The following is a 26,676-nucleotide window of genomic DNA, read 5'->3' as shown; positions in this document are numbered from 1 at the left end:
CCCAAGTGCCAGGATTAAAGGCGTGCACCACCACGCCAGACCAGATTTGTACTACTTTTTTTTTTTTTTTTTTTTTGAGGTAGGGTTTTACTCTAAGTCCAGGCTACCCTGAAATTCACTATGTAGTCTCAGGGGGGCCTTGAACTCACGGTGCTCACGGTGATCCTCCTACCTCTGCTTCCCAAGTGCTGGAATGAAAGGCGTGTGCCACCATGCCCAGCAAATTTGTACTACTTTCTAAAGAACACCAAGATAGGTACTTGACCACCTCAGCTCCCACTGTTTCTACTGTTCTAAATTCCTGTCACAGACCCCAAAGTTTCCTTGCGTGTGAGCCCAGCTGCCATGGAAGTCCTCAGAAGCATCAGAGCCCGGCATGCCCGTGCTTGCGCAGTGACTCTTGGTCACTTGCAGCCCAAGCTCTGTGAAGAGTCCTTAAGAAGTGGCTCAAGCCGGGCATGGTGGCGCACGCCTTTAATCCCAGCACCCGGGAGGCAGAGGTAGGAGGATCGCCATGAGTTCAAGGCCACCCTGAGATGACAGAGTTAATTCCAGGTCAGCCTGGACCAGAGTGAGACCCTACCTCAAAAAACAAAAACAAAAACAAAAACAAAAACAAAAACAAACAAACAAAAAAAAGAAGTGGCTCAAGAGCCACACATCCCTCTTTTTTCCCTGCCTCCTCTGCATCGTCCAAGCCCGGCCCGCCTGCTGCTCTTCTGCAGGAGATACTCCCCTGCCTCGGAGCCTCAGCCCTTCCTCTTCCTGCTCTACTGAACGTTCTTTCTGGCTTGGCTAACTCTCCCAAAGGTCCGCTCAATACCACCTCCTCAGTGAGGGTAGTAGAAACTATTTAAATCTGAGTGCCTAACTTAAAATCATATCCCTTGGACTGGAGTGATGGCTCAGTGGCTAAAGGCATTCATTAGCAAAGCCTGACGTCCAGGGTTCAATTCCCCAGTACCCACAAGAAGCCAGATGCGCAAAATGGTGCAGGCATCTGGAGTTTGTTTGCAGTAGCAAAAGGCCCTGGGGTGCCCATTCTTTTTTCTCTAGCTCTCATTCTATCTTTCCTTGCAAATAAATACATAAAAATATGAAAAAAGTCATATCCCTCTCCCCATCGTGTCTCCAAGCATCCCTACCCTTTCTATCTCTCCCCCCCCTCTTTTTATTTTTAGCATTTATTTATTTGAGAGGGAGAGTGTATGGCCCTGCCAGGGTCTCTTTCTGCTACACATGAACTTCAAATGCTTGCACACCATCTTCTGCATGTGGCTTTATGTGGGCCTGGGGGAATCAAGTCCTAGACATCAGACTTGGGAAGCAAGCACCTGCAATTGTGATGAGCCATTTCGCCCAGCCCCCATGCTTGAATTATCTTAAAGAAGTTTATGGTCCAGACTTGGGTTTCACCCAGCAAGGTAGCCATGTGTGGCAACTTAATAACTGAAGTACTGAGTGCAGAATTGGAAAAAGGAACTGGCCGGCTACTTTAGGCTGAGGACAGCCCGGAGGAAGTGTCCTGCAAGATTGTGTCATCAGGGATCAGAAAGAAAAGGGGAAAACTGGAAAGAGTGGGCTGAAGGAATGGGGAAGGAGGTAGAACGCAGCTCTTAAGGTAGAGACCAGTGGGAAAGAAAGCTCAAGTGAGCCGGGCACCATGGCTCATGCCTTTAATCCCAGCACTCGGGAGACAGAAGAAGGAAGATAGCCGTGAGTTCGAGGCCACCCTGAGACTACAGAGTGAATTCCAGATCCAACTAGGCTAGAGTCTACCAGGAAATACAAACAAAACAAAACAAAAAGTGGTTGTGTTCACGTGGGCAGAAGAAATCTGAGCCTTAGGTAGGAACCTGGTAGACGCTAAAAAAATCTGGGTAAGGCTGGGCGTGGTGGCTCAGGCCTTTAGTCCAGCACTTGGGAGGCAGAGGTAAGGAGGAGTGGTGTGAGTTCAAGGCCAGCCTGAGACTACTGACTGTGCTCCACTTGGCTAGAGCAAGGTTCTACCTCCAAAAACGAGCAAAAAAAAAAAAAAAAGCCCAAACAACCACCTTAGGTTTTATTCCCCATCTCCCCTTTTTTTCCTAGCTCAGGCTGACCTGGAATTCACTATGTAGTCTCAGGGTGGCCTCAAACTCACAGCGGTCCTCCTACCTCTGCCTCCCAAGTGCTGGGATTAAAGGCGTGCACCGCCACGCCCGGCTTATTTCCCCATCTGAGAGAGCCGGGCAGCAGGTTGTAACTGAGCAGTAATGCGCTCCAATTACATATTTACCGCTGAGCTCATTCTGCAAGACTCTGTTCATGCCTCACTCATCTGTGTTTCCACCTAGTTAAACAATCCTGGAGTTTTTACATCGTTAGTAAACAGAGTCATGTTCCCGTGACCCTAGTGCATTAGTAATAGCTGTGAAATTAAAATTGAAAACTTTTCAAAAATCCTCCTCCTTAACCTACTGGGATTTGGCCCATTCTTAGAATATATTAAAACTAATCCTAAACTATTTTGCCTCCCAAATAAGCAAGACATGGTTAAATTCTGGGTCAGCCATCTCTTCATTTGTTCTCCTACCTTTTGCCAGTGAAAAATACAGCTCTTGTTCCAAAGCGAATAAAAAGTGGTTTATTCTCAGCCAAATATGAGTTACAAAGTCCCAGGAACATCCATTCAGGCAAGGTACAAAGTCATGTACCATTTTCCACAACAGATGGGTATGCATTCAAGTTACTCTGAATGGCACGTTCCGTCTACCGTGGAAGACATGACATGAACTACTGTGGTCACAACAAAAGAAAATCATAAATCAAGGCTGAGTGTGGTGGCACATGCCTTTAGTCCCAGCACTTGGGAGGCAGAGGTAGGAGGACGGCTGTGAGTTTGAGGCCAACCTAAGACTACATAGTGAATTCTAGGTCAGCCTGGGCTAGTGTGAGACCCTGCTTTAAAAAAATTAAAAAATAAAAGAAAAAAGAAAAGAAAAAAAAGAAAGTCATGAATGAATGCATTTACCAAGCACACTTAGTGGCTTGTCAGATAGATAGTCCACAGCTGAACAGGAAAATCTGGCTTCAGGTGTTATAAAAATTCTTAGCTTTAGGGTTGGTGGAAGCTAATAGTCTGAAAGTTTAACAGTTTATTTCAAAAGTTTAACCTAACAGTCACAAGGATTTTCAACAAGACGTGGTTTCTTCAGGGAGTGGCTGTTTCCACTTTAGTATTCCTCAATGAACATGTGAAGAGAAAATAAGATTACAGAGAGGATGCACAGGTGGCCCAGTGGTTACAGGCACTTGCTTGCAAAGCCTGACAGCTTGGGTTTGATTCCCTAGTTCCCATGTAAAGCTGTATACACAAAGAGGTGCATGTGTCTAGAGTTTGTTTTCAGTGGCAGGAGACCCTGGTGCCCCATTTTCTGTCTTTCTCCCCACTTCTCTCCCCCAGTGGACTGTGGGAGAACCTGTAAGATTGCCCAGTGACAGTGAGTTATGTTCAAAAAGGTAGAGAAAGAAAGCTGGGCGTGGTGGCGCACACCTTTAATCCCAGCACTTGGGAGACAAAGGTAGGAGGATTGCCGTGAGTTTGAGGCCACCTGGAGACTACATAGTGAGTTCCAGGTCAGCCTGAGCTAGAGTGAGATCCTACCTCGAAAAACCAAAAAAAAAAAAAAAACAAAACAAAACTGGAAACAGTGGGCTGAAGGAATACAGGAGAATGCAGCCCCTAAGGTAGAGATCAGTGGGAAAATGAGCTGGGCATGGTGGCGCAGCCTTTAATCCCCGCACTAAGGAGGCAGAGGTAGGAGAATCACCATGAGTTCAAGGCCACCCTGAGCTATACAGATCTTACCTCAAAAAGAAAGAGGAGGAGGAGAAAGAGAAGGAAGAGGACAGAAAGGTCTGAAAGACAGACTTCTTTCCCATGAACATCTGTACATCTGTGTAAGTGGTCCCTGCCACAATAGGGGATCTGGGGCAGGCATGAGACTGCTCAGAGGAAAGGACTGTATGAGCTATGTGTGGCCAACTCATGTGTGTGTGTGTGTGTGTGTGTGCCACTCTAGCTTAGGTTGACTTGAAATTCACTATGTAGTCTCACGGTGGCCTCAAACTCATGGTGATCCTCCTACCTCTGACTCCCGAGTGCTGGGATTAAAGACAGGCGCTACCACGCCTGGTTGCCAGCTCTTTTTATTTGACAAAAAATAAAATAAAATAAAAAAATAAAAAATTAACAAGCTGAGTATCACATGGGATCTATGTTTGAAATTTTTAGGTTTTTGAAAAATTTTATTTATTTTAATCTTATTTCTTTAGAGAGAGAGAGAGAGTGAGAAAGAGATAGAATTGATTCTCCAGGGCCTCAAGCCGCTGCAATTGAACTCCAGACACTTGCACCACCTAGTGGGCATGTGCGTCTGGCTTACATGGGATCTGAACAGTTGAACATGGGTCTTTAGCCTTCACAGGCAATTGCCTTAACTGCTAAGCCATCTCTTCAGCCCAAAACTTCTATCTTTTAATGAAGAAATGAAATTTTAACCTCTACTATACAGTAAACATCTCAGTCTTTGGGCCACCTTTTTTTTTTTTGTTGTGGCATTAGTTTTTGGTCTCTTCTAAGTACTGAGGCTGCGACAGTGTGTAGTGAGGGACCAGGATGCCAAACCAAGCTAAAGTCTCCATGACCCTTCAGGAAGGTCGGAAATGGGGTACCTTTTCTTCCTGGAGAGGAAGTGACTGAGTCTTTAGAGCAGCAGAAGAGTTAATGAAGAACCAGGCAGGCTTACTCATGGGCTCAAGGTTTAGTGATTAAGGAGCAAAAGTTGAAAACCAGAAGCTGGAGTCTTAGCACGCGTCACCTCCCCCAGCTTCCTGGCCCACGAGCAGGGTTAAAAGCAGCTGCCTCGGGGCTTCTGCGAGGAGTAACCGCGTGTAAGTACTTGGCCCAGCATCTCCTCCTCGCAGTCTCCCAAAAGTGCGTGTCTAAGTTGGGCTTTAAAGTTCTACCATGGCTCTTTTGCTCATTTGCACCCATATTTTTGCAAGAGACATGACAAATTTTTTTAGTGCTGTTTTGTAAAAATGAGGAAATCAAGGCATGTAACACTCGTGGCTGTCTACTGTTCCTACTGTTGAGAATGGAAGACTTAGATCTTAGCATGCTCTACCCGACCTTCAGAAAGGTGTTGTCTCAGTCACTGCATCTGGTGGCATGAAGGCTTAGGCACAGAACTTCACATTTTTGCTCAGTTCATCTTGCTACCTTGTGGAAGCTTGGTGACCAACCATTGTGGCCAGTAGGGCAGGAACAGCCCCATGTCCATCAGAATGCAAGTTTGTCATTACAAGGCTGGTTTTTGCTGGAGTTTTGTCATTGAGCCAAATTATTATTTCTGCTTTCAATTTCTTTCCTGTTTTTTTTTTTTTTTTTTTTTTTTTTTTTGAGACAAGGTCTGTGTAGCCCAGGTTGTCTTCAAATTCACTGTGTAGCTGAGAATGATCATGAACTTCTGATCTTCTCGTCTCTGACTCCCAAGTGCTGGGATTACAAGTATGTGCCGCCATACCTGGTCAATGTCCTTTCTGTCTGCTGTCTTTTTAAAAAGTATTTTTATTTATTTATTTGGAACCAGAGAGAACTGGAGAGAAGAGAGAGAGAAAGAGAGAGGGAGAGGGAGAGGGAGAATGGACACACCAGGGACTCTAGCCACTGCAAATGAACCCTAGATGCATGTGCCACTTGTGTATCTGGCTTTATGTGGATACTGGGAAATCAAACCCAGATCATAAGGCTTTGCAGACAAGTGCCTTAACTGTTGAGCCATCTCTCAACTCCCCCTTCTTTTTTTTTCTTGGTGTTTTGAAGGGAGAGTCTCACTCTAGCCCAGGCCGACATGGAACTTACTATGTAGTCTCAGGTGAGCCTGGGACTCATGGCGATCTTCCTACCTTTGCCTTCCGGGTGCTTGAATTGGAGACGAGCATCACCACACCTTGTTTTGTTGCTGTCTTATGTGCGTCAAGACCAAGAGAGAGAATGCCGGCTACTTGTGGGGAAGGATGGGGAAAGAAGAGGTTGTTTTGAAGGACAGTTTTCCTTGACCACTAGACGGCATAGAGCTGTCACCACCAGGGACTAACAGCTCTGAGCCATTGAATGTGGTCTTCTCTGCGTCCCAGCAGAGCAGGCCCACGCGATTCAAAGGAGAAGTTTCAGTGTGTAAATTAAGACTTGCTCAGATACCGTTTGCTGGGTACCACAGCCAACGAGTCTGTCTTCGTCTTCCTTCAGGTCCGCGCATCATGCATTCGCAGGTGATCATCGTGAGCCTCCTCCTGCTCCTGCCCGGTAAGTGAGGAGATGGGCTGGAGTCGGGGGTGGGTGGGGGGGGCTGCTCTGTGGAGACTGGAGGTGGTGGAGGAAGAGAAATAGTGCTGTGCTTTGTAGATTGTCTAGTGAGCAGAGGACCAGAGTGAAATCTTACTCCAGGTAAATTGCTTGAACTGTGTGAAATCCAAAATCGATGGCCAGGTGAACAGCGCTGTATGTCACAAGTTGCATTTGTGTTTAAACAAGAAAGGGGCAGGCATGGTGGAGGCTGCGCATGCCTTTAATCCCAGGCAGAGGTGGGAGATCACGGTGAGTTAGAGGCCAGCCTGGGACTGACTACGTAGTGAGCTCCAAGTGAGCCTGGGTTACACACAGCGAGACCCTACCTTGAGAAAACCAAAATAATAGTCATAATCATAATAATCATAATAATAATGGGACAAGTATAGGCATAGGTATAATCAAATGTTTATAATAAATAGTAGCAGTGTTGACCACTGTGGGGGCTGAAGAAAGTAGAATTGGGGGCAGAAGGACCAGTTAGCCCGTCATTATATTTCTTTGTGGCTTTGGTCTTTTTTAATTAGTCACATTTAATTATTTCATTTTAACCTTTTAATTAAAAACAGTTAAAAGCTAGGGGAAAATATTTGTATTTATAATATCTTGAATTTTAAAAACTAATCCATGGAGGGTGGGATTATGGGAGAAAGATCACTTTTATTATATATTTGTGATGTAAATAACCATAATTTATATTTGTGACCCCCAAAATATTAGACAAAATTTTAGTTATAAGAATTCCAGTACAAAGCAGGGTGTGCTGGCTCACACCTTTAATCCCAGCACTTGGGGAGCAGAGGCAGGAGAATCGCCATGAGTTCGAGGCCACCCTGAGACTACACAGTGAATTTCAGGCCGGCCTGGGCTAGAGTGAGACCCTACCTTGAAAAATTAAAAAAAAAAAAAAAAAAAAAAAGGAATTCCAGGGCAAAATATTCATTTATTTATTTTGTGTAATAATGAACTTTATTTTGCCTTCAGAACATTTTTTAAATTTTTTTAAAAAAACTTAAAAAATATTTGATTTACATATTTATTTGAGAGAGAGAGAGAGAGAAGCAGAGAGAATGAAAGGCAGATAGAGAGAGAATGGGCATGCCAGGGCCTCAGTCACTGTCAATATACTCCAGAAGTATGCACCACCTTGTACATCTGGCTTATGTGGCTACTGGGGAATCGAACCTAGGTCCTTTGGTTTTGCAGACAAGTCCCTTAACTGCTAAGCCATTTCTCCAGCTCCCAAGTATTTCTTAAACTTACCACCTAATATCTATATATCTATGTCTATCTCTCTATATCTATATCTATATCTATATCTATATCTATATCTATATCTATATCTATATCTATCTATCTACATCTACATCTACATCTATATCTAATCAGTGAATCTCAGGGTTTTTTTTTTGGGGGGGGAATGTGTTGGGCATCCAACCCAGAGGCACCTACAGGATAGTCAAGTTTCTACCATCCAGTTGCACCTCTAGCCCTGTCTTTTAAAGGCCATCTTGTTAACATTTGATAGTAGGGATTTTATATCACTATTCCAGAAGATACCTTTTTTTTTTTTTTTTTTTTTTTTGAGGTAGGGTTTCACTCTAGCCCAGATTGACATGGAATTCCCTGTGTAGTAGGAACACTCATGGAGATGCTCCTACCTCTGTCTTCCAAATGCTGGGATTAAAGGTGTGTGCCACCATGTCCGGTAAAGATACATATTTTTTTTTAAAGCTTCCAGAGCCCAGGTCTTTATATGCATGGCATTAATAACAACAGCAAAGAATAACTTACTTTTATGAAACACTCTCTGTTGCCATTGTCCACTTGATGCTGCCCAGAAGGTGATATCTACCCTCCACTCATGCCATCGTTTTCCCTTGCCATCATGGAGCTTCCTCTCAAGTCCATAAGCCAAAATAAGCCCTTTTCCCCACATACAAAAAAAAAGAATAACTTATTTTTAAAAATCCCCTTACTGGGCTGGGGACATGATTGAGTGGGTAAAGCGCTTGCTGTACACACTTGGATATCTAAGTTGGATCCCCAGCACTCGCTGTGAGCTAGACAGAGCAGCTTGCCTGTACAATTCCAGCACCAACAGTGATTTGGGAGGCAGAGACCAGAGAATCACCGGAAGCTTACAGGCCACCTCGCCTGGCATACACAGTGGGTAAAAAACAAGAAACTCTGCCTCAAGGTGGAAGTTGAGAACCTACACCTGAGATTATCCTCTGACCATCAAAAGATACATATTTTAAAACATTTTATTTTTTACTTTTTTGGTGTTTGTAGGTAGGGTCTCACTCCAGCTCAGGCTGGCCTGGAATTCTCTATGTAGTCTCAGGGTAGCCTTGTACTAATGGCGATCCTCCTACTTCTGCCTCCCAAGTGCTGGGACTGAAGGTGTGGGTCACCATGCCCGTCCTTATTTTATTTATTTATTTATTTAGTGGTAGGGTCTCACTCTACCCAGGCTGACCTGGAATTTACTATGTAGTCTCAGGCTGGCCTCGAACTCATGGCCATCCTCCTACCTCTGTCTTCCAAGAGCAGGGATCAAAGGCATGCACTACCATGCTCAGCTTTATTTTATTTTTATTTTTTGGTTTTTCAATGCAGGGTCTTGCTCTAGCCCAGACCAACCTGGAATTCACTATGTAGTCTCAGGGTGGCCTTGAACTCACAGTGATTCTCCTACCTCTGCCTCCTGAGCACTGGGATTAAAGGTGTGTGCCACCATGCCAGGATATTCTATTTCTAAAATTGCATGATTTAGTTCTTGTTAAAGCTTTTTATTTATGTAGTTGCACATACATCTCTATGTGTGTATGTATGGGCACACTAAATCTCTTACCATAGCAAATGAATGCCTGACACTTGTGCCACTTTTTTTTTTTTTTATGAAAGAGAGAGAAGAAATGTTGGCATGCTACGGCCTCCAGATGCGTGTGCCACGTGTGTGCATGTACAGCCTTGTGTGCTTGTGTCACAGTGTGCATCTGGCCCACGCAGGACCGGGAGAGTAGAGCATGCATGAGTCCTCAGGCTTCACAGGCAAACGCCTTAGCCGCTAAGCCATCGCTCCAGCCCTGGGCCGCTTTTTGTATCCAGCTTTTCATGGGTGGCTGAGGAATTGAACCTGGGACGGCAGGCTTGGCAAGCAAGCGCTTTAACTGTTATGGCATCTCCCTGGACCTGCATGAGTTAGTTCTTCTGTGGTCTCAACTGTCTAAGTGAGCCTGGCTCAGTTGATGGAATGTCATCAATTTACGAGATGGATCTCTGCTTAGATTTTTTTGGACCAATCCTAAAGCCCATAATAAGCCTCAATCCCTCTTGGTGGAATTATAAACTCTGTTTTCTGAAAAGTGATTTTTGAAGTATACTACATTTCTGCCTTTAAGCAAAAAAAAAAAAAAAAATAAATAAAATAAAATGCTTTAAGCAAAACATTAGCTCTGCTTTTTGCATAGGGGAGAGAGATAGCGAGGAAGTGATTTCAATGTCAGTAACAGGTTTTCTTTTTGGCAGGGTGGGGAGAGGTGATAACAGCGTCTCATGAGCCCAGGCTAGTTAGCCAAGGTTTTCTTTGAACTTCTCATTCTCTTCACGTTTTCTTCTTTCTTTTCTTCCTCCCTCCCTTTCTTTTCTTTTACATCCCCTTTATTTCTAGTTCCAGTTCCTAAACACTGCCACTGTAAATGACTCCAGACACATGCACCACTTTGTGCATCTGGCTTTAGGCGGATACTGGGAAATTTAACCCAGGTCAACCAAGGCTGTTAGGCTTTGCAAGAAAGAGCCTTTAACTGCTGAGACATGTCCCAGCCCAAATGAAATAGCAATTTTAAAATTAATTTAAAAAATATTGAGCTAAAAAAAAATTGAGCTGGGCAGGGCATGGTGGCACATGCCTTTAATCCTAGAACTTGGGAGGCAGAGGTAGGAAGATCACCGTGAGTCCGAGGCCACCCTGCGACTCCATAGTGAATTCCAGGTCAGCCTGGACTAGAGCAAGACCCTACCTTGAAAAACTATATACATAGAACTGAGCTGGGCCTGGCGGCTCACCATGTAATCCCAGTACTTGGGAGTCAGAGGCAGGGGGATATTGAATTAAGCTGCCCTAGGCTACATGTAAAGACCCTGTCTCAAAAACAAACAAACAAAAAAGGAAATGGGAAATAGCATGGGTATCGTATAGTATAATAACTTGTTTATCCACATATGCAGCACATGTGAACAGAAGCGGTATCAAAATTTAAGTTATATCTCCCACCAGCATGATAGTGCACACCTTTAATCCCAGTGCTTGGGAGGCAGAGGTAGGAGGCCTGTCTGGAACTATGGTGAGTTTCAGGTCAGCCTGGGCTACACTGAGAACCTATCTCAAAAAAAAAAAATTATTTTTAAGGCATAAGGTCTATATTGCAAAGAAAACAATGAATAGAAATTAAGAAGTAAAAACAAAATTTTAGGGGGCTGAAGTTATGGCTTAGGGGTTAAGGTGCTTGCCTGCAAAGCCAAAGGACCTTGGTTCGATTCCCTAGGACCCATGTAAGCCAGCTTCACAAAGTGGCACAGGCATCTGGAGTTCATTTGCAATGGCTGGAGGCCCTAGCGTGCCCATTCTCAATCTCTCTCTCTGTCTGTCTTTCTCTCAAATAAATAAATAAAAGTTAAAAAAATATTAAGAAAACACTGAAGCCTTGTTCTCTACTTCTCGTTATTGCAGGAGCTGTGCTTTCTTACATTGAGGTGCGTGGATCTGTGGGTCACTCTGTCACACTGCCATGCACTTACTCTGTGAGTCGTGGAGTCAATTCCATCTGTTGGGGCCGAGGAGTATGTCCTACTTTTAAATGCTTGGATACCCTTATCTGGACTGATGGATACAGCGTCACCTACTGGAGTCAAAGTCGCTACCAGCTAAAGGGACAGATTATGCAAGGAAATGTGTCTTTGACTATAGACAATGTAACTCCTTCTGACGCTGGTATGTACTGTTGCCGTGTGCAAGTCAGTGGATGGTTCAATGATCTCAAGTACGTCTACTCTCTGCAAGTCACACCACGTAAGCTCCTCTTGTTTCCTTTGATCATTTCAATCAAGGGAACTGGGTTATGTGTTTGGTAGTTGCTCTTTTTCTGCAACAGGGAAGCAGGAATATATATATATATATTGAATTCAGCTGCCCTAGGTTACATGTAAAGACCCTGTCTCAAAAACAAACAAACAGAAAAGGAAATGGGAAATAGCATGGGTATCGTATAGTATAATAACTTGTTTATCCACATATGCAGCACATGTAAACAGAAGTGGTATCAAAATTTAAGTTATATCTCCCCCCAGCATGATAGTGCACACCTTTATATATATATATATATATATATCTTTGGTTGCTATTTTTTTTAAAGTTTATTTATTTATTTGCAAGCACAGACAGAGCAGATAAATGCTTCACTTTGTGCATTTGGCTATATGTGGGTACTGGGGAATCAAAACCCTGGTCGTTAGCCTTTTCAGGCAAGTGCCTTAACTTCTGAGCCATTTCTCCAGCCCAACCTGTTGCAGTTTCATAATTACTTTTGACTTTTTGACGCAGGGTCTTGCCCTAGCCCAGGCTGACCTGGAATTCACTGTGCAGTCTCAGGGTGGTCTTGAACTCAAGGCGTTCCTCCTACCTCTGCCTCCTGAGTGCTGGGATTAAAGGCGTGTGCCACCATGCCTGACCTTGATTTTTTTTGAAGTGAGGTCTCGGGTAGCCCATACTGTCCTCTGATTTGAGAGAAGGTCCTACTGGCCTTGAACTACTGATTCTCCTGCCTCTGTCTTCCAAGTATTGGGATTACAGGCGCACACCTCTGTATCTTGCCTTAACCATTTGTTTTACTCCTCTTCCTCCTCTTTCTCCTTTTTTTTTTTTTTTTCTTTCTTTTCCTGAGGCAGAGTCTCATTCTTGGCCAGGTTGGCTTTGAATTCACAGGGATTCTCCTACCTCAGGACCCCAAGTGCTGGGATTCAAGGGGTGTTCCACAGTACCTGGCTAAAAATTTGCTTTTGGGAAACAGAATAGCTTTTATTCCCAGAGATGATGTTCTAAAACCAATCTTGATTCAAGGCCCAGGGCTAGAGTCAGCAACCCATCTCCAAAAGTGGTAAGTGGTACTTGGGACAGTCTTATGGGCCCATGAAATAGCTTGTCCTTTTCCATTGTGAAATATAGTGAAGTTCATTGTCAAGTTGAAGTTGCTTAAAGAATGGCCCTTTTTCTCTGAGATTAGGTCCTTGAACATTAAAATGACTATTCTTAGTATTTTAAATATTTATTTATTTGAGAGAGAGAGAAAGAAAGAGAGAGGGAGTCAGAGAAAAAGGAAGATAGAGAGAGAGAGAGATTATGGGGCGTGCCAGAGCCTCCTGCCATTGCAAACGAACTCCAGACGCACGTGACAACTTGTGCATCTGCTTACATGGGTACTTGGGAATCGAACCTAGGTCCTTAGACTTTGCAGACAAATGCCTTAACCTCTAAGCGATTTCTTCAGCACTCATTCTTAGTATTTTAAAACTGTAGTGAAGGTCCTACTGGACAAGCAGTCAATTCAAGATTCTGCTCTGCAGGAACCCCAGCCTGGCTTCAACATTTATTTCTCTCTCTCCCTCTCTTTATTTATTTGAGGTAGGGTTTACTGTAGCCCAGGCTGACCTGGAATTCACTATGTAGTTTCAGTCTGGCTTTGAACTCACGGCAATCCTCCTACCTCTGCCTTCCAAGTGCTGGCATTAAAGGCATGTGCCACCACTCCTGGCTAAGCATTTATCTCTCAATATTGTTGAGAATCTCTCTCTATATATATAATATGTATAGGTGGATAGTTCTACTATCTCCTTTGCCTGCCATGGACTTTTGAAGTATTGTTATTGTTGTTATTATTATTACTGAGTCTCACTCTAGCCCAGGCTGCCCTTGGACTCATGGCAATCCTACTACCTTAGCCTCCTGAGTGCTGGGATTAAAGGCATGAGCTACTATGCCCACTGAAATTTTAAAAAATATTTATTTATTTGAGGGGTTTCAGAGAGTCAGAGAGAATGGGTGTGCCAGGGCCTCTTGCCACTGGAAATGAACTCGACTCATGTGCCACCTTGTGCATCTGACTTATGTGGGTTCTGGGGAGTCGAACCTTGGTCCTTTGGCTTTTCAGGGAAGTCCCTTAAATGCTAAGTCATTGCTCCAGCCCTGGAAGTTTTTTTTTTTTTTTTTTTTTTGAGATGAGGTGTCATGACGAGGTGTCAGGTAGCTCATAATGGCCTTTGGCCCCGAGGCCCCTGGTTGAGAGCTGGAACTATAGGCATGTGCTGCCACTCCCTGGAGGGTGAGGTCCACGCTGATGGAGCCAGTGCACGACCTGGGAAACTATGCTGCAAGGCAATTTGGTAGAGAAGCTGGCGAGAGTGTGTGACAGGATGGTGTGAAGGGGTGGCTCTGGGAAAGGGAGAAGAAGGTTAAGTTACAAGCTCTCATTTTTTTTGGAGCTCTAAGATTATATTATTGACCTAGATGAAGTTTTTAAAATGACACAGGGATTGGCTAGAGTGCTTGCCTTGTGTGCCTGGAGCCCTAGGTTCAAATCCCCAGTGCTACAGTCAAACCACCCCTGACGAGCACGGACCAGAACCGGAGCGCTGTGGAGCAGCGCGGGCTACGGTGGACATATGCACAAGGCCCTGGGGGGAGTCCGCAGAATTGGGAAAGACACACACACACACACACACACAAAAATGCATTGTAGCCTAGAACTAGTAGGCTTTACGAGGGTTTAGACATTACTTACTGGGATCACGTTTACACAGTCAGGGATTGCTCCGGTCAGTGAGTCCATAGGTGAGTCAGTGACTCTGCCTCATTCTTTAACAACCAATCCCTTATGCTTCCATACAATTTTAACATGCTGGCTTATTCTTTAGCTCTTCCAGCCTGCCCCCCTCACTCCTTTGTACTCTCCCAATTTCCTGAGAGAAAAAAAATAACCTTCAGCAAGAAAAGTTCCTGAGCTGATTAAATTGTCTCCTCTTTTTTGTTTCCATTGTGATCCTTTGACCAGAACTTTTTTTGTTTTCATCACCCTAACCCAGTCTAACCTGGAACTCGCTCTTTATTTCCAGGCTGGCCTCAAACTTACGGCAATCCTATCTCTGCCTCCCAAGCGTTGTGATTAAAGGCGTGTGCCACCATGTGGGCTCTCTGACCAGATTTTTGCATGCTTGCTTTTTTTTTCTTTAGATCCATGGTCTAGGGAAAGGGTTTGGATTGTGTTTAAGCCTTTAGCTACACTCTAGATTAGAGTCAGCACTATATCACCAGGGCAAGATCAGATTATAGGACAGGCTCACCAACTTCGTGTGAATAAAGTTTTATTGGAGCAGAGCCACAACCATTTATTGGTATGTTCAGTGGTGGCTTTCAAACTGGTTGCTACTGAACTCTAGAGTTTTAGGACCCTAACCCTAAAACATTTGCTGTCTGGCCTTTTATAAAAATGGTCTCTAACCCGTGCATTTACTGCGGTTACTTCTAGGAGTGTGGGGGAAGGGTTACCTCTACTTTCACTGATTTCTTGCACATAATAAGCACCCACAATATTCTCTCCTCCCCAGGCAAAACTGGCAAGATTCCAAATTACATCTTGTCCCTCATAATGAAGAACTTTTAAACCAATTGTTCCCTATTCTTAGATCTTATTTTATAGTAGAGTTAAGATGTAAGGAAACTATAGGGAAAGATGTGCCTGATGACAAAATCGTTATTTCTTTAATGACTCTCCTGTTGTACCAGGTGCTGTTTTATTTTAGCTCTAAATTTAGATCTCAGAGAAGCTCTGAGATGTTCAGTAAATTTTTTGGATTCTTTTTTTTTAAACTTTTAAACTTCTTTGGATTCTTATAGCATCTCTGATTTCTGTCAATTTGTAAATTACAGGTTGATCATCCCTAATCCAAAAATCCAAAATCCCAAACGTTTTGAGCATTGACATGAAAAAAAATGCAAGGGGAAACTTCTCTACCATGAAACTTTTTCATGCACAAATTATTAAAAATCTCTAAGCTGACCTTTAGGCTATGTGTATAAACCACATGCATATACACTGTGTTAACTTTTTCTGGGGAGATAGGAACAAATGACTGTTCTAGTGAGGGCGCCGACAATAGACATAGGTAATGATGGCACCAAAGTCCAGTTTGGGAAGCAGTGGGTTTATTGGAGTTACTGGCTGAGGGCTTACCTATAGGAGCTGATGGGCAGGAGTTGGCATTCAATAAAGATGCAAGGCTGTGGGCTTGGACACTCAAGACCGATTGCACTGCACATGAGTTGGTAAACATGCTGGGCCTGTGGTTTTTTGTTTCTGCCAGTCACTTGCCACTGAGGAAGATCTGGCCTAGGCACTCTAGACTGTGGGGCTGTGAGACTGTGCTACTGTTCATTTAAGGAGTGCTCCGCGGCAAATGTAATTTCTGTTCTCAGCTTCAAAATAGCCAGTGTTGCTCCTTTTTATTTTTTATCGGTGAGCATTTCTGCAAAGCCCTCACCTGTCAGATTCCAGCTGATCAGTGACAAAGAGCAGGGTGCACGGGGGGTCCTTCTCTTCTCATGGTGAACTAGGGGGCAGTGCCAGCAGGAGGCTTCAGTTGTTGGATTAACCCTTGCTTTCATGTGGATTTGTAATTGCAGAGGTTCATACAACGAGACCACCAGCCACGAGACCCATAACTCGTCCGAGACCCACAAACCCTCCACCAACAACCAGGGTCTCTACCGCCCCGCCTCCCACACAAAAGAAGATCACCACACCAGGTACAACTAAGGTGGTTTGGAGGCCAGAGGCCTTCTCATGAGAAACTGTAGGCCATCCGGGGCACTGAGTCGAGGCAGCGCACAATCTAGGTGAAGCCTTCTAACACGGACTTGCAAGGCCTGTCACCCTTTCCTTCTCTGGAAATGAACTCCAGATGCGTGTGCCACCATGTGCATCAGGCTTACATGGGTTCTGGGGAATTGAACTCGGGTCCTTTGGTTTCATAGGCAAGTGCCTTAACTGCTAAGCCATCTCTCTAGCCCCCTCCTTTTTCCTCTTCTTGAATTATGTGCACCTTCATCTGTATAAACAGGAGACAGAGCATGCATATCACTTCCCACCAGATTCTTAAAGGGATTCTCTATTAGCCAGAGATAGCTGGACATTGATCTAGAACACTCGCTGGGGATAGTAAGAGAGTGGCCCAGCAAGGCATGCTTTTATGAACTTAAAACTGGTGGGTCCTTCAAGCCTGGTCATGTGTGTGATTTGGAACCTAATAGATGGTGGTGTAGGCTCAGCTTCCTATAAAGGAACACCATATGAGCCAGGCATGGTGGCACATGCCTTTAATCCCAGCACATGGGAGGCAGAGGTAGGAGGATCACTGTCAGTTTGAGGCCAGCCTGAGACTACAGAGTGAATTCGAGGTCAGCCTGGGCTCGAGCAAGACCCTACCTCAAAAAAACAAACAAAAACCATATTTTATTCATATATTTGAGGGAGTGTATGAGTTAGATAGAGAATGGGCACACCAGGGCCTCCAGCCACTGCAAGCAAACTCCAGATGCAGGTGCCACCTTCTACATCTGGCTTATTTGGGTTCTGGGGAATCAAACCTGGGTCCTCAGGCTTTGCAGGCAAGCACCTTAACCACTAAGCAATCTCTCCAGCCCCCTTATTTATTTACTTATTTGAGGTAGGATATCACTCTTACCAAGGGTGACCTGGAATTCACTCTGTAATCACAGGCTGGCCTTGAACTCACAGAGATCCTCCTACCTTTGTCTGCCAAGTGCTGGAATTAAAGGTGTGCGCCACCATGCCTGGCCCTGATTTGATTTTTTTTCTTTTTCTTTTTTGAGGTAGGGTCTCACTCTAGCTCAGGCTGACCTGGAAATCACTCTGTAGTCTCACGGTGATCTCGAACTCATGGCAATCATCCTACCTCTGCCTCCTGAGTGCTGGGATTAAAGGCGTGTGCCACTCTGCCCAGCTCTGATTTGACTTTTTAATACTTAGTTTGTGCCTTCAACAGAGAACAGCTCCATGGACTTAGTTTAGAGAACATGGATGAGTCACTGATTTTGTTTAAAGCCGAGAGTTAGCAGCATTGGTTTCTGGCATTAGTTGAGTTTCATTTTCCTGAGAAGCCTTAGTTTAGAATTGAATTTCACATACAAAGAGAAAGAAGGTGGACACTGTAGCTGATGACTGACCTTAGGCCCACCTTTCCGAGTGCTCATAGTACCTTAAATATTCATGGAACACCAGATGAAAGGTTGTAAGAGCAGAGGAGAGAAGAAAGAGGAGCCTTCAACCCAGAGGTTAGGCTCAGGATATCTAGCTCAGGCTGACCTGGAATCATCTATGTAGTCTCAGGGTAGCCTCAAACTCATGGTGATCCTCTTTTTTTAAAATTTTTATTTATTAATTTGAGAGCAACAGAGAGAGAGAGAGAGAGAGAGAGAGAGAGAGAGAGAGAGAGAGAGTGAGAGAGAGAGAGAGAGAGAACGGGCACGCCAGGACCTCCAGCCACTGAAAACGAACTCCAGACGCGTGTGCCCCCTTGTGCATCTGGCTTACATGGGTCCTGGGGAATCGAGCCTTGAACCAGGGTCCTTAGGCTTCACAGGCAAATGCTTAACTGCTAAGCCATCTCTCCAGCCTGATGGTGATCCTCTTAACTCTGCCTCCCAAGTGCTGAGATTAAAGGCGTGTGCTAAAAGATAACATTTTTTTTCCCCAAGGTTGGGTCTCACTCTAGTCCAGGCTGACCTGGAATTCACTAGAGCCTCAGAGTGGCCTCAAGCTCACAGTGATGCTCCTACCTCTACCTCCCGAGTGCTGGGAATAAAGGCGTGCACCACCACGCTTGGCCCTGGGGAACTTTTAATTTAAGTGGTTTTCTGGTTTTTCTTTTTTTTCCTTCCTGTTGGGGGTTGCCAATCTCCTTCCACAAGGGGAACACAGTTCTTGCCTTGTTTTCATTCCCGTAGCCACTACACCTTCTCCAACTTGGAACACAGAAACCCCGTCTACCACAGTGCAGGAGACGGGAACACCGCTCACTGGCTTGCCTGTGCCGTCCTGTGCCCCAACAGGTAACTGTGCTCTCTTTCCTGAACTCGGGGGTGGCATTCAGATCTTGCTTATGTTGGCATTGTTTAGGGCACACACTCTAGAATAAGGCCAATCTGATTTGAGAGTTGGTATCAAGTCAGCTTTGTGACTTGTACGGTCATCTATTTTGTCTGAAGCTGTTTCATTATTTGTAACATGGTTGTAACAACACTGACCTTACAGAATGCTCGTAAAGATTATATATATATATATATATATATATATATATATATATATATATATATATATATATATATATGTATATGTATATGTATATATATTTATTTATTTACTTGAGGGCAGGGGGGAGAGAGACTAGGTATGCCAAGACCTCTGCCATTGCAGATGACCTCCAGACACATGTGCCACTTTATATCTATGGCTCTACATTGGTTATGGGGGAATTGAACCTGGGCTGTCAGGCTGTGCAAGCAACTGCTTTTAACCACTGAGTCATCTCTCCAGAACTGCTTGTGAAGCTTAAACAAGATGAAGGGCTTTGGTCAAGGCTACAAGAACAGCAAGTGATATAACAATTTCTACTATTTATCAGCATCTAGAAACTGAGGACTGGCCTGCGGAGCTTATATTTCAGGAATATCTAGGCTCATCTTATTCTGTTTCCCTAAATCAAATCAACCAGTTGTACTCCAAGCTTATTACTGGGGTTGATCCCTTGAGCCAGGGCCTTAAAGCAATTAAATCCAGCTGTCTTGTGCCTATACCAAAGTGGCCACTCATACTTCCTCCAAGCCCTGGACCCTAAATGCAGCCAGGAGGCTCCCTTGCTGCCTTGCTAAGCTGGTGTTCACATGGTTATTCGGAGGTGGTACTGCGGTCTGCGTTTATGCACCCCTTTCATTATGTTGATACCTAAAGTCCAGTGAAATAATGTCAAGGAGTGACGCGTGGGGGTGCAGAAGGCCTGAGGGGCTGGTTTGCCCTTTCTTCCCCATGGGACACCTAGAAGGTTAGAAGGTTAGAAGCCCTTACTGGATTGATCCCTCATCAGTCTGTATTTTGATCTTGGATGTCCTGGCTTTTACTTTTTATTTGCAATGAGATCAAGAGAGAAAGAGAATGGATGCATCAGGGCCTATGGCTACTGCAAACAAACTCCTCAGATGCATGTGCCACTCTGTGCATCTGGCTTTATGTGGGTGGTAGGGAATTGAAGCGGTCATTAGGCTTTTCAGGCAAGTGCCTTCTCTCCAGCCCTGACTTCCCGGCTTTTACAATGGCGACCGGTACGTTTCTTTTGTTTATCACTTACCCAGGCTGGGGTATTCTGTCATAGCCGCTTCAGGGCAGTAAGGAGGGAGGAGCCCCAAAGAGGCGCTTATGCCGAGACCCCTGACTGTCCTTCCCCCCACATCCTGCCCGGCTCTCTACGCTCTGGGCTGGTCTCACTAACTCCTTTTTTTTTTTTTTTCGGTTTTTCTGAGGTAGTGTCTCATTCTAGCTCAGGCTGACCTGGAATTCACTATGTAGTCCCAGGCTGGCCTCAAACTCACAGCGATCCTCGTACCTCAGCCTCCCGAGTGCTGGGATTCAAGGTGTGGTAGTACCTCAACCCGCCCAACTCCTCCTTGTAGAAATGTACAGTTGACTTGCGTGTGTGTGTGTGTATGGGAGTTTTTGTGAGCACGCGTGTGGATGGGCGCGGATGCACATGAGCGTGCGTGTGGAAGACAGACGTTGACATTGGGTGTCCTCCTTCATCAATCTACCCTATTTACTTAATGAGAGCTTGAACGAGGGCCTACCTGGTTGGTCACCCCAGCTCACTGCTAGCTTGTCCAAGACATCCCTGTCTGTCTCCTAGCACTAGGATTCCCTGGGGGCCCCCACTTCCACTCAGCAGTTACTGGGTGCCAGGGATCTGAACTCTGGTCCTCACACTTGCCAGACCAGCAATTCATCCACCCTGGGTCATCTTCCTAGCTCCGACCTGTCTTTCCTTGACGGGGGAGGATGATGCTGAACACTACCTTCTTGCCAGTTAGCGCTCAGTGAACCGTGGTAAATTTTGAGGACGCCACATGCTGAGCCCCAGTGTGACTCAGAGCTGGCTACGTGGTCCTGTGTTACATTCAGACAAGGTCAGGCAGCCTCCTGTGTGCATGACTCATTTTCCTCAGGAGTCACTAATCTGTGACCCCTCCTCCCCCCACCCTGCCCCATGATCACTCTTTTGCCAAGCCTTCCGGGAAACTGGTTAATTTAAAATGGACCTACAGCGAAATTCACTGGGGGACATATTCAGTAGGGATTCAATAATGGTGACATTTGGTTTGAAAGTGGAATCCTTAGCTTCTGGGCACAGGAACAAAATGGAAATAGACAGAAACACGCGGTCACAACAGTAGGAACGGAAGCCTGCCAAGCTTGCGGCGTGTGGGGAGGAAGACAGGAGCGGGAGATTTATTCTGTAAATGTCATGTCACCGAAACCTGGTCAAGGTGGAGCTTTCCAGGGTGGAACAGACATGGGCACAGCTGTGTCCCCAGGATTTTTGAGGCTGCTGACTTTCGGCTGTGTATCGGAGGCTTTGGGCCAAACCCTCCCTGCGCCGGAGTCAGAGCTCAGTTGGGAACGCTACACAGCGATGTGTTACGTCTGCAAGGGTTTGGGGTTGTCATATGCTCACCGCCAACCTGTGATGGAGGTGTGTGCCAGCAAGTGCACACATGATCTCATTCAATTCTTTTCAGGCAGACTATATTTTTGTCATTGCCAAGCTGGGCAGACCCTGTAGTTCTTTGGAGACTCACAGCCCCCCAATTCAGCCTCTAGAAACTAGCTGCATGTCTTTGGAGAAGTGTTGAACATTCCTCACTAGAAAACTGAAGTATGTGATCCTTGGAAAGTGCATTGCATGCTATCCTTCCCGTACTGTCCCTTTAGAATCATGGAACAGTAACAATAGTAATCAAGATAGCATTTTCCAGTATAGTGTTAAGTGCTGATGTTTACATACCTATGTGTTTGTGCATAGAACCTTGACTTTGAAGGGCACAATTAAATTCTTTTTTTAATTTTTATTTTTTGTTTTTTTAATTTTTTGTTGTTGTTCATTTTTATTTATTTATTTGAGGGTGACAGAGAGAGAAAGAGGCAGATAGAGAGACAGAGGAGAGAGAGAATAGACAAGCCAGGGCTTCCTTCCAGCCACTGCAAACAAACTCCAGACGAGTGCACCCCCTTGTACATCTGGCTAACGTGGGTCCTGGGGAATCAAGCCTCGAACCAGGGTCCTTAGGTTTCACAGGCAAGCACTTAACTGCTAAACCATCTCTCCAGTCCTATTATTATTATTATTATTGTTGTTGTTGTTTTGGTTTGAGGTAGAGTTTCATTCTAGCCTTGGCTGGCTTGTAATTCACTATGATAACAGAGAATATTTTCTTTTGTTCTTGCTAGGGCAAATGCACAATTATTTTTCTGTTAAGTGTCTGTAATCTACTAAGCATGCTGGCCTGGAACTCACAGTGATCTCCTACCTTAGCCTCCCAAGTGCTGAAATTAAAGGCATGTGCCATCATGCCTGGCTGGCTTTTTTTTTTTTTGAGTCAGGGTCTCATATAGTTTAGCCTGGTCATTCTGCCTCTTAAATTCAAATTCTATCTGACTCAATTTCATGCTTTTTAAAAATTGAATCATTATGTCTTATTACTTTTTAAAATATATTTTTATTTATCTGCAAGCAAAGAGAGAAGAAAGAAAAAGAGAGAATATTAGAATGGGCACACCAAGGTCACGCAAGTGAACTCCAGATGCATGCACCACTTTGTGCACCTGGCTTTACGTGGATAGTGAGGAATCAAATTCAGGGTGGCAGGCTTTGCAAGCAAGTGCCCTAACCTCTGAGCCATCTCTCCAGCCCATTTTATACCTGTTTAAAAATGATTTAATTTTTATTTATTTACTTGTAAGGAAGAGAAAAAGAAGGCCTGCCAGAGCCTCTTGCTACTGTATATGAACTCCAGATGCATGTGCTACTTTGTGCATCTGGTTTTACATGGGTACTGGAGAATCAAACCCAGGCCAGCAGGCTTTGTAAGAAAATACCTTTAGCTGGTGAACAATCTCCCTAGACCTACTGTCTTATTCCTTAAGGTCTTATTTAAGGTCATAAGTCACAAACAGTGCCTAGACTGCTATTGCCAAAACCTCACAGTTGTGTTTGTCTCCAAAGGAAATGATTTTAAAATGAGTAAGAAGTAAACACAGTAATGAGAGTGTTTAGGAGGAGTATGACTCAGTCATATCTTTTCTTTTTTTAAAAAAATAATTAATTAATTTGTTTATCCTTTTTGAAGAAGAGTCTCACTTTAGCTCAGGCTGACCTGGAATTCACTATATAGTCTCAGGGTGGCCTTGAACTCATGGTGTTCCTACTACCTCTGCCTCCCAAGTGCTGGGATTAAAGGTGTGTGCCACCACGTCTGGCATCTTTTCTTTACTTTTTTTTTTTAAAGATTTTATTTTTATTTATTTATTAGAGAGAGAGAGAATGGGCGCACCAGAGCTTCTAGCCACTGCAGAACTCCAGATGCATGCACCACCATGTGCATCTGGATTACGTGGGACCTGGAGAAATGAACTGGGGTCCTTTGGCTTTGCAGGTGAACGCCTTAACTGCTAAGCCATCTCTCCAGCCCTCAGTCATATCTTTTCATGTTGGGATTCTGTCAGCTTTGTCAATAGTTGGGGACGTTCATTGGTTTTAGTATTTCTTTTGGCAGGATTGCAACATGCATGGTGTTTCCCAGCAGAATTGCTGCAATTAGAAATGTATAATCATCTGATGTCTGTTTTTCATCTATAAAATGGAACTAAGGGGCTGGTTCTTAGGCTATAAAGTGCTTAGTAGATTACAGACACTTAACAGAACAATAATTGTGCATTTGCCCTAGCAAGGACAAAAGAAAATATTCTCTGTTATCAAATGGATGTTTCCAAAAAAAAAAAAAAATAACCACCTTGAAGCTAGGTGTGGTGGCACATGCCTTTGATCCCAGCACTCAGGCAGCTGAGGGAGGAGGATCACTGTGAGTTCAAGGCCAGCCTGGGAATACAGAGTGAGTTCCATGTCAGCTTGGGCTAGAGTGAGCCCCTACCTCAAAAAAAAAAAAAATACCACCTTGAATATTTGAATGTTCAGACTTGAAGATAAATGTACCTTATACCATGTAGAATTCTAATACTCACAGGGCATAAGCTACACTGTTGTGTCATGGGAGGTATTTGCAGATATTGACTCAAGCTCTTACAGATCCACGTCTAGGTCGATTGGCATAGGACACACCGCCTGTTGTGGACCTCGCGATAGACTCCACTCACACTCTGAATGGAGAAGGGCCGGGACCACCTTGGGCGCAATATGCTTATGGTCTTTGCATGTGGTGTGTGGGCTTTGGGCTAGTCTGAAAATATAAATAACTTAACCTGTCCCATGAATGAGCATCTCTTGTTCTCCTAAAATCATAGATAAAACTTGGTGTGTACATATATTTTTTTCTATAGAGACAAAAAAAAAAAAGTCCACTTTCACAGAGCCCATGAGAAGAAGGCCTGGAACCAAACCTCCCCAGATGACATGTTAATAACCCAGTTTGACTCTTGGAGCGTCTACAGCATCGGTGACTGCCACTGGTCCAGTTGCCGTTCACCACCAGGGAGTGATATGCAGATGTGTAGTGTCTGCAGTGAAAATCTTATTATTTTTTTGTAATCTTAATTAATTTTTCTTCTTGTTGAGCAGATGGGAACGACACTGCGACGGCGTGTTCAGATGGCCATTGGAGTAATCAAACTGTAAGCATATTCCTCCCTAGTTTATTAGCTAGATTTTCTTGTATGTCTTCCTGGAAGCAAGTTACATTTAAACATTGGTTTTATAAGTGTGCTCACGGACTGATTTTTGTCCCCATCTCCCACCTAACAAAAAGCTAGGCATGGTGATACATGCCTGTAATACATGTATGTGTATGTATGATGTACATGCAATATATGTATAATGTATGTAACATATGCCTAGGACATGCAGGCTTACGCAGGAGGATCATAAGTCTCTTGAGGTTGGCCTGGATTAGTCTGTGCTACATAGTAAGACATTGTTTAAAAACAAACAAACAAAACAAAACAAAAAAATCTAAGACTGCTGGACATGTTGGCACACACCTTTACTCCATGGCTGGGTAAAAAAATAAAAACTTGGTCGGGCATGGTTGTGCATGCCTTTAATCCCAGCACTTGGGAGGCAGAGGTAGGAGGATTGCCATGAGTTCAAGGCCACCCTAAGACTACATAGTAAATTCCAGGTCAGCCTGGGCTACAGAAAGACCCTACCTTAAAAAAAAATTAAAAATAACAAATAAATAAAAAGAAAAGTGGTTATTCTTGACCTGAATTACCTGGATAACAATTGTGTTTAACAGCAAAGATAAACAATTTAAAATATTTTATTTATTTATTAGAGAGAAAGATAGAATGAATGAATGGGTATGCCAGGGCCTCCAGTCACTGCACAGTTTCACTAATGGATTCTCCAGATGCATGCACCACTTTGCACATCTGGCTTTATGTGGGTACTGGGGAATCAAGCCTTGGTTGTTAGGTATTGCAGGCAAGCACCTCAATTGCTGAGCCATCTCTCCAGCCCATTAGAAACAATTTAGAAGTAAACATGTTTTGTTTCTGATTCTGAAGAAATGAAAAAGACAGTATACAGCAGCATATAGATTTTGGATTATTTTTTTTTTGAAACAGGGCCTCATGTAGCCCAGGCTAACTTTTAGTTCATCATGTAGCCACAGATGATGTTGAATTCCCAATCCTCCTGCCTTCACCTTCCAATTGTAGGGATTATAGACATAAGCCACCACACTTGACCCCAGCAGCATATATTCTGAACCAGTGGCCACTGTCTTAAGAGAACTGAGCCAATCCATGAAGATGCATGGAGCAGGTACTCAATGCTGCCAATTGTAATCACAGAAATGTTACAAACAGAAAATGTTCAAGCCAGGCCTGGTGCACGTGCCTGGAATGCACACTCAGGAGGTGAGGCCAAATGGTCATAATTTTGAAGTGTGCCTGAGCTACACAGTAATATCTTGTCTCAAAGAGATGGCTTAGTGGTTAAGGTGCTTGCCAGCAAAGCCAAAGGACCCAGGTTTGATTCCTTAGGACCCACGTAAGCCAGATGCACAAGGTGGCTTATGTGTCTTGAGTTTATTTGCAGCAGCTAGAGGCCCTGATAAGCACATATTCTCTCTCTCCCTCTCTGCCTCTTTCTCTCAAATAAATAAAAATAAAATATTTTAACAACAACAAATGAAACAAAAGAAGGCTGGAGAGATTGCTCAGTGGTTAGGGCACTTGGCTAGAAAGCCTAACCACCCATGTTATATTCCTCAGTACCCATGAAAACCAGGTGCACAAAGTGGTGCATGTATCTGAATTTGTTTGTGGTGGCTGGAGGCACTGGTGTGTTCATTCTCTCTCCTAACAAATAAATAATAAGTAAAATATTTGAAAAGAAAAAGATAGAAATCAACAACAACAAAATCAGAACAAAACCAAACAAGTAAATGTTCAATGGTAAGGCGTCAGTTATTCAGTGACTTAAATATGTCCACATATTGCCAGTGAGAGGATTGTCAGAGTGGTGCACGGACTGACAGGGACAGATGTGCGTCATCACAGCTTGTGAAATGACAAGAGCGCTGCTGGAGAGATGACTCAGGGGTCGAGGTGCATGCCTGCAAAGCCCAGTGATTCCCCAGTAGCCATGTAAAGCCAGATGCACAAAGTGGCCCATGCATTTGGAGTTCATTTGCAGTGGCTAGAGGTCCTGGAGTGCCCATTCTCTCTCTCTCTCTTTCTATCTCTCTGTCTGTTGTCTCTCTTCTCTCTTTCTCTCCCTGAGTGCACATAAAAGAAAAGAAAAAGGAAAAGAGTAGCTTCAAGAAACATGGGCCAGTATTTATTTCAGGATATTATTAAGCAACAGTGGATTTTAGTTTTCCTCTTTTATTCTAAAATGAGCAAGCAGTATTCACTATATAA

The 26,676-nt window shown here is 44.1% G+C and overlaps 1 protein-coding gene across 3 annotated transcripts in view; it reads left to right on the top strand.

The window, feature by feature from the left end:
- Positions 1-4,922: 4,922 nt before the first annotated feature.
- Positions 4,923-26,676, top strand: part of LOC101616831 (hepatitis A virus cellular receptor 1 homolog) — a 30,208-nt gene continuing 8,454 nt past the window's right edge. Inside the window, exons 1-6 of one of the 3 annotated variants that reach the window (XM_045153632.1) lie at positions 4,923-4,935; positions 6,296-6,352; positions 11,133-11,471; positions 16,134-16,256; positions 18,477-18,581; positions 24,368-24,420. In XM_045153632.1, coding sequence (XP_045009567.1) covers positions 6,307-6,352; positions 11,133-11,471; positions 16,134-16,256; positions 18,477-18,581; positions 24,368-24,420 — 666 coding nt within the window. In that variant the 5' untranslated portion in view covers positions 4,923-4,935; positions 6,296-6,306. The other 2 variants (XM_045153631.1, XM_045153633.1) reach the window with 2 other exon arrangements.

Source organism: Jaculus jaculus, chromosome 6 (assembly GCF_020740685.1).
Source record: "Jaculus jaculus isolate mJacJac1 chromosome 6, mJacJac1.mat.Y.cur, whole genome shotgun sequence".
NCBI classification, from domain to species: domain Eukaryota; kingdom Metazoa; phylum Chordata; class Mammalia; order Rodentia; family Dipodidae; genus Jaculus; species Jaculus jaculus.
This window is presented reverse-complemented; position numbering and strand designations above follow the sequence as displayed.